We start from the raw sequence: 8442 nt of genomic DNA, 5'->3' as shown, positions 1-8442 counted from the left end.
GTTGACGAGTGATTACAAAATTAATCCTAAGAAAAATGAAAGAAATTTTGTATTAAACCAATGAAGATAGAGTAATTAGCTTCAACACTAGGGACGTTAAGCATGTTTTAAAAATATCAATTCATCTTAAATCGTTTGTTAGAACATGGCTTAGATTGATCGACCAAAACAATACCTTATGCCTTATAGGACCTTGAACCTCAGTTAGCAACCTAATTAAGTAACAAACTCAAGTCGACTTCAATATTTCATAACATTAATTAATCGATCAATCAAAAGTTAGTTATGTATAAGCTGGTTGTCACTTGTCAACGCATAGACATATAACCAAGAGTAAATGAGAGTTAGTTGTTTCTTTACCAGAATAAACCACCCTCTGAATCATAATGAGACTACCTATGACCATTTTGCTTTTGCATTTTAAAAACAAATTTCACAACATTCATCAGTTGTCCAAATAGGTAAAGGGTTTGTGTTTTGATACATTAAAGCCATTATTAGGTCATGCTGTCCATATTAAGTAAAAAAGAAACAACCATGTAATGTATAGATAGTTGTCCAAGTTAAATGTTTAACCACACCAAGCCAAGGAGTATACAAGAGAAATAAAAATATATTTTTAAGTATACAATACAACCACATGAAGTCAAGTAAATAGTATACAAGAGAGTAAATATGAATATTACTACTCTTCATCGCTATCATTTCCAAAAACTGATGCAATAGGTGTTTTCGGCTTCTTTGCTGCACTCATGCCTGAACTCTACATTAAACACCAACATACTTTACTCCTTTTCACAATATAGCCAATAAGTATGTTTTTCATAAATAAAAAACAAACTACTATGAGAAACTTAGACATGAAAATTCTTTTCAAAAAAAAATTGTTAATACCTTTGATGCACCAAGTTTTGATGAAAATCCAAACTTCAAAACCTTCCTCTGATCCTGATCAGCAAGAACTGTAGCAGCATTCTTCACTGCTAAATTACTTTTTCCAGACTCCTCTTGCTGTTGTTGTTGCTTATGCGCATCAGCCCTAAATCAAAAAAAGTAAAATATATTTAATCATCTGTGATCTGACATAACATAACAGACTGTGTTTGACATGCATTGGACTGAGACTCAGACTGAGAGAGTTATCAATGGGATAACAGTCCAATTTTTTGTCCTACCCACAAAAAAGTAGGGAAGAAGAAACTTGGTTTAGTCTCTGTGCAAAAGACATAAATACCCTTCTTGTCCTTATCATAAAAAGCTTACATTTGAGCAAACTTAGCCATCTCTTTTTCCTGGCGCAACTGTTCACGCTTTTGCCTGTCATCACGGCTGCTGCTTCCATGCATTTCTCTCATTTCTTTAAACCGCTGTAAACCGCAAAAGACGTAAATACCCTCCACCTCAAAAAAAAAAATCCCAATTGTAATTTACTTATATACCTTTCGATGATTGTGATCATATGAGCTAAGATGACCTTCAAATTCAACTGCTAACTTGTACTGCTTATTGCAAAGCTCACAATAGAAAGTCTTGCGGATTTCATTGACTTCAGTTTGAATTTTGTGCTCTCGATCTGCCATAACCTGGATTTTCATAATGTGCAGGAGAGGGGGCAGAAGAAGCCACCAGATAGAGATACTAATAAAAAACAGACATACGCTGTCTTCTGCTATATATATATATTATATTATATATTCTATATTATATATAAGATAAGATTTTTTCTTAATGTATTTATATATGTTTTTCTTTTTTAAGAGTGAAAAGGGATACCTCTCGTTTCTTTGCAGTTTCCTCGGTTTCTTCAACTTCAATGTCGAGTTTCTTTCGTTGGATGTTTTCTTCTGAGGTGAAGAAATCGTCTTGTTCTTGTTTTCCGACTCCGAGTTTTGAATCTCTGATTCCGGATTTGATGGGTTCGGTGATTCCTACGGAATCATCATGGAAAGAATTAGGGCTTGTTTGTTTGTTAAGATGCAGAAAAGGTAAATTTAAGTTGGTGAGACTGAGGCATTAAAAAAAATAGATTAAAAATCAACACACTAGGCATAACATGAAGTAAAGATGGAACAAATGCACTGTTCTGATTATATTTTCTTACGTTTAAATGAAATATGTCAATTAACTTTGTCTGTATTATGAATTCAATTATTCAATAATGTTATCTGCATACCTTGTTCATCCTTCCCAAGACCTTTCCCTTTCCACCCCATCTTTTGAAGAAGCCGGAAACCAACATTAGAGGATGTTAATTGTGTGTCTAATGAAGCTTGTTCAACATTATCAAGATCTACGTTTTCTGTTGGTCTGTGATGAATTGGTAGGCGAAATTCCTCTGCAAATTCCTCAAGAACAGATGCCTCATCTTCCTGTAGAGTTTACAAAACATGAACCAAATCAACACACTAATGATTCTACAGCGTCACTTGTATACAAATAGATAGCATAAATCAACTTAACCATGATTAAACTTCAGTCAAATAACACAACAAAAACTTGCACAAGCATATGACCTCATCTGCTTTCTGTTGTCTTCTACGTATGTCTTGTCTGCCGTTGTACCTTCTGTTCTCCATTTCAATGACTTCAAACTGCAACTAAGTAAGAAACAAAAGTATCAGAAAAGGTCTGAAGCAACCAAACCAGCCGGAATTTTACTAAACAGAAACAGGAATTTGAAGATTTTGATAACACCATATAAAAGAATTGGAAAGTAAGGAAATGATAATTTCGATGAAATCACCAGAAATTATCCGTTTAAATGACTTCCGGGAGCAATCGCTGATATAATACCCTAAATCTTAGATCACTTAGCTTAAAATTAGCAAACAACTACAACGATAAATTTAGGGTTTTCTTTCCAATTAGAATAGGATGAAAAATCATACAGTCTTTACCTGATTGGAGAAACCACGGAGACTTTACAATTCGCTTGATCTAATCGACGCAGCACTCTACTTTCTAGTTTCTAGTTTCTAATCCATTAAACCAATTTACGGATCTAGTATCTTGATGCAGCTTATTGGTTCAGAGTTCAGAATCTGGCCCATTCAGCCCAAAATGGTTCATGTTTAAGTTTTTATGGCCCAAGATCGTTTATATCTTAGTTGTTTAATTCAGCCCAAGACCGTTTATATTATAGTTTTTTAAGGAATAGTAGAAAGAAAAAACAAATAATATTCTTATGTGTCAACGACACCTTCTAACCTTTGTTCTTAAATGTAAAAATTAAGGAGGAGGAAGGGAGAAAGATATGGAACGAGAAAAGAGAAGAAAGGATGGATGTGTTCTCGAGTTTAATAGGAAGGAAATAAATTCTGCCCTCAAATGACATTTTTACCAATGGTTAGGTTCATCAACTTCATCCTACGGAGAAAGAGAGTAGAAGACGAAGAGTAGTATGATGGAGTGAATGACAGGTTCTGTGAGAATGTAGACGAAGATATTGTGAGAATAACGATGTTGTAAGAATGAAGATGGTGTGAAATTGTAGATAGATAAATCAGTCGTTTTATTTATTTTTTGTATTATATCATCATATTTTCATTTTTACTACATTATTTTTAGTTTAAACATTTTATATTATATTATCATATTTTGAGATAATTAATTATATTTCTTGTGTATTAATTGGAAATATCTAAAAAGTAAAAGGGAGGGACGAGTGAGTATTTATTAGGTCTAGGTGAGAAGGAAGAGAGATGGGAAAATAATGCCGCACTGAGTTGGCATGAAAATATATAATTTAAAAGGTGTAGTGAAACCAAACCTCTTTGTCTAACACATACATGATAGCCATATAAAATATGATATACAATATTTTTGTAATCTGCAAATAAACTAAGAACAAACACAATTCATATGAGTTTCTAAACACCAATAAATCAGGGTCTGCACAACATGAATATATCATTAAATATCAACTTCTTGTTGGATCATAATGGTATTTTCGAATTTCATAAAACAAATAAATAAGAAACGGAAACATATAAAACAATAACACTATGATTAACCCTGGATCATGATTAAAACCATAAATAGAAACGTATACCTTAAAAGGAGTTTTAAGAATTGTCAAAAAATGGAATATGATCCAAACCAAAATCTATATGTAAAATCCCAAAAATCACGGTAAAAAAAATTTCATTTTTCATTTAGATAAAACCATTGTTTTCATAAAACCCAAGTCACGAAACATAATTATCAAATACAAACATCCCAAAACCAGAGTATCCAAAACAGACGGAAATAAAAAATGTAGAGGATGTGTATGATCAAGCCGTTGTCCTTCCTCGATCATTTGAAGCACCTGAAACAAGAAATCTAAAAATGTAAGCCCAAGCTTAGTGAGTTCCCAAAATACCTAACATATCGGAAATACAATTGCAGTGCATGCATATAGGGTTTGTTGGCCCATTGCCTCAACCCAACCATCATGGGTTTGTTGACATAGAGTCTCAACCCTACCATTCGGGTTTATTAGTCCACCGCTCGGAGCTGTAACACCTAAAATTTGGAAGAGAAATTGTTGAGAATAAACTCAATTCAAGGTGAACTCGGCGAGTTGGAGGAACCAACTCGACGTGTTGAAGATGGAAGAATCGCGAGGACTAAATGAGCCAACACGAAGAGTGAAGGTGCCTCAACTCGGCAAGTTGGTAGCTGGGAAGGAAACCCTAATTTCTAGGGTGTTGCACCCTATTTAAAGGCCTTAAGTTCATTTGACCGGCCTCCTTATCAGCCTACATTGTTATCAAAACCCTAAAACGAGTTGTAGCCTCCATTGTCAACCATTTAAGCCTTGGAAGGAAGTTTGCTGTCCATTTTGTGCATTGTGAAGGAGCTAGAAGATCTTGAAGTTTCTAAGCTTGGAGGAGAGGTCTTGGATCCAGAATCATTATCCATTTTACAAGGAGTTTGAGGTATCGAGTTCTTATCTTGATGACTAGATGTTTAGATCCTTCTTTTTTGGGTTAATTGTTATGTGTGGGTCATGGGTTGGATGGATGTTGGCATTAGGACGTCCCAATGCCCTATTCTTTTAGATCTGGGGTTTTCATGGACTCTTTTGGCATAAATGTGCCAAATTTATGGAATTAAAGGCTTCATGTGTAGCACCAGGTTCTTGGTACGTATTTTTTATTAATTCTTTAAAATGTTTTGCATTTTGGCCTTGGACTCGGCGAGTTGAAGGACCAACTCGCCGAGTAAAAGTGGGATGAGACGTGGGGTTTAAGCAGTGGACTCGACGAGTCGGGTCCCGGACTCGGCGAGTAGTCCCTGTCTGGACAAAAACCCTAACCCGAGGGTTTGCACCCTATTTAAACACCTTAACTCGGCCTCCTTCGTCCTATTTGCTCCTAGAAGACCCCCATAGCAAACCCTAGTTGTTATTGAAGCAATCTAAGGCATTTGGAGTGATTTTGGTGCTTTTGTGACCCAAGGAAGGAAGGCAAAGCTTGAAGGATCAAGAGGAGGCTAGAAGGATCCGATTTTGAGCATCATTTGCAGTCTACAAAAGGTATAAAGTCTATACCTTGTTTGTTCTTTTGATAGATCCCATTTTGTGGAGTTTTAGGGATTTTCTAAGCCATTTTGGTCACCAACCATGATTGCAAGCATGGTTAGGGGTTGATGTTTCAGATCTAGGCCCTTAGAGGGGTTACAAGGCAGAAAGGAGTGGCTCTTGCACTCAAAGAAGGCCCCATGCGTTGTAAGAGGTTGTTTTAGGACCTTTTGAGCTCAAAGTCCCATGCAAGCACGTAAAGGTTGTAACTTTACGTGCTAGATCGATTGTACAAGCATAGATCTATCTTTTGATCAAGGGTTGTACATCAGAAATCGAAGATTTAGTGAGAGGATGTGACCGACTCGACGAGTCCACTCTTGGACTCGGTGAGTCCAAGGTTTCTGTCCCATATCAGTTGAGAGTCATAAGGACCCAGTTGAGTGTGGAAATGTTTTAGGGGGGTCCCGGGGAGTGACCCAACGTTCTGGACTAAGTCATTGTTCTGGAAGTTCATGGGACTCGGCGAGTGCATGAGCAGACTCGACGAGTCCAAGGCAATCTTCTTAAGGATGAAGATGAACTCGACGTGTTGTTCATACAACTCGACGAGTCAAGGACATGACCTATGTATCAGTTGAAGATGAACTCGATGAGTTGTTCATACAACTCGGCGAGTCGGATGAGGATTCAGTCGATGTTCATTAAGAAGGAAAACCCATCGAGTCATCGCCTAACTTGACGAGTAGATATGGGTATAAGGATAAATGGAAGGATAGGGACTCGACGAGTTGGTGAGCCAACTCGGCGAGTCAGGTCAACTAGAAGTTGACTTTGACTTTGATTTGGTCAGGGGTAAAATGGTCATTTTACCCTAAGAACAGTTAGCATTGTATGACTAAGTGTTTTGTGGGAATTATAGCTGGAGGATTTCCGGAGCAGCAGTGGCAGCAGTCAGAGGACTCCCGCACAATTCAACAGCTACTACGAGGTGAGTTACCTTCCAGTAGCGGTGGGTCTATGGCCACAATGCTGGCCCACCAGTAGGAGTTGTACGTTAGATGATTGTCTTTATGATATCATCTAGGTTTGCTACTACCTGATATGTTATATGCTGGCATGATATGTTATATGTGATAGTATTAGAGTTCGGTTGTTAGGACCGAAGGGTAGGTCAGACACCCCAGATATGTCTGACAGTATGTGATGATATGTTTATATGCTGACATGATATGTTATATGTGACAGTGGTAGTAGGAGGGGAATAGTCCCCAAGTTTGGTTGTTAGGACCGAAGGGTAGTTCGGACACCCCAGATATGTCTGATAGTATGTTCATATTATGATATATGTGATAGCAGCAGTAGGGGTGGATTAGTCCCCGCGGGTCGGTTGTTAGAACCGACGGGTAGGTCAGCACCCCAGAATGGCTCGACATGGTTAAGTCAGCACCCCAAAATGGCTTGACATGGGTAGGTCGGCACCCCAGAATGGCCGTACGGGTAGGTCGGCACCACAGAATTGCCCGACAGTATGTATGCTATGTGATTGTATGGTATGTGGTACGATGGGGGAACTCACTAAGCTTCGTGCTTACAGTTTACAGTTTTGGTTTCAGGTACCTCTTCAGCGAAGGGGAAGGAGTTGGCGTGGTAGCGGCACATCATACACACACTCTTTGTTTTCCGCACTAAGAGTTATTCTGGGATTTGTACTCTGACATTATTATGTTTTTACGATTCGGTTTTCAGATAAGAGACATGTTTTTATTAAATGATATGATCGGATGATATTTTGTTACAAATGTTTTGTAAAAAAATCACTTAATCAAAAATGAAATTTTTGGACGTGAAAATTGGGTCGTTACAAGTTGGTATCAGAGCCCTGGTTTGAGGGATTCGGACACACCTTCGGGGGTGTCTGGACTCAAACCAAGGGATTAAAATATTTTTACAAGGAAAATGACTTTTTAAAAGCTAAGATAAAAGAGTTTTGAGAAGGAAAAAGTGTGTGATGTGCGCAACCGGCCGAGCTCAAGTAAGTATTCCCCATTGTACCCATACCAGTTATCTTATGTTTATCAGTTTTAGTAGAACAGCATGCTAGAATAGGACTAAGGATCTAGGAATGATGCCTTATGTGCCTGCTTTATGTGCTTCAGCTTATGAGAATTGCATGCTAGTATTGAGTAGACAGTAGTAGGATAGCCTGTTTAGGTTATGCCTGGTAGTATGAGCTCAGCATTATATGCTAGTTCAGCTTCTCATTATGAGGACAGATTTGCTTGAGTAGTTTTCCTGCATCCGAATGTCGCTTGCTTTGTGCTTTGTGGGGATCTGAGTGATGGGAGTTATCCATTAGGTGAATACGTCACGTCACATGTGATCAGGGTTGAATAATCTCAAAGTTCTGGATTTGGCCCTATTGCGCAGCTCTTATCTCAGTCTAACCGTTGTAGGGACGAGTCTGTTACTCGAAGGATTATATGAGCCTCATCACATGTGATGGTATTCAGGTAATGGCTAATTGGCATTACAAGGAGGCCTTCAACAGCTGAGGACCGGTTTGGGGTGGAGTTAGAGATTTTCCCTAGAGTAAAGCCTAGAATGAGAATAAGAGAGAATTAGCAGTGGTAAGGGGGACTTGGTGGAGTCAAGGAAGTCCTTGAGGAAGGTACGGATAGATGTGGAAGGTAGTGTGGGCAGTCCTTGAGGAAGGTATGGATAGAAGCAGAGGATCCGTACCTAAATTGAGGAAGGCTGAGACAAAACCAGGGAACTTGTAGTGGATGTGATCCCTCGAGATGTATCGGTATCACTAACGGTTGGTATTATGTTTTGAAGAATGGTGGAACTACGACAAAAGCCAGTAGTTGGCAGTTCAGGAGAGGGATCGGGTTCGGGATCAGGTTCCGAGCTAGTAGATGAGAAGCTATGTG

The 8442-nt window shown here is 38.3% G+C and overlaps 1 protein-coding gene across 8 annotated transcripts; it reads right to left on the bottom strand.

The window, feature by feature from the left end:
• Positions 1-521: 521 nt before the first annotated feature.
• Positions 522-2985, bottom strand: LOC145062966 (D111/G-patch domain-containing protein). Of its 8 annotated transcripts, none has more exons than XM_079010560.1 (8): positions 2898-2985; positions 2514-2597; positions 2174-2369; positions 1774-1928; positions 1440-1583; positions 1264-1367; positions 895-1039; positions 522-763 (listed from the first exon to the last, which is right to left on the bottom strand). In XM_079010560.1, the coding sequence occupies exons 2-8, from the start codon at positions 2574-2576 to the stop codon at positions 686-688; spliced, it is 885 nt and encodes a 294-aa protein (XP_078866686.1). In that variant the 5' UTR covers positions 2577-2597; positions 2898-2985; the 3' UTR covers positions 522-685. The 8 variants fall into 8 exon arrangements, with proteins under 8 accessions (XP_078866686.1, XP_078866688.1, XP_078866690.1 ...); XM_079010562.1 differs by having other exon boundaries at positions 2514-2591; positions 2898-2983; XM_079010564.1 differs by having other exon boundaries at positions 2461-2597; positions 2898-2961.
• Positions 2986-8442: the final 5457 nt, after the last annotated feature.

Source organism: Lactuca serriola, chromosome 7 (assembly GCF_051521515.1).
Source record: "Lactuca serriola cultivar US96UC23 chromosome 7, Lser_US96UC23_V15, whole genome shotgun sequence".
NCBI lineage: Eukaryota > Viridiplantae > Streptophyta > Magnoliopsida > Asterales > Asteraceae > Lactuca > Lactuca serriola.
Note: the sequence above shows the minus strand (reverse complement) of the source record. Positions and strands in the feature narration are given on the sequence as shown.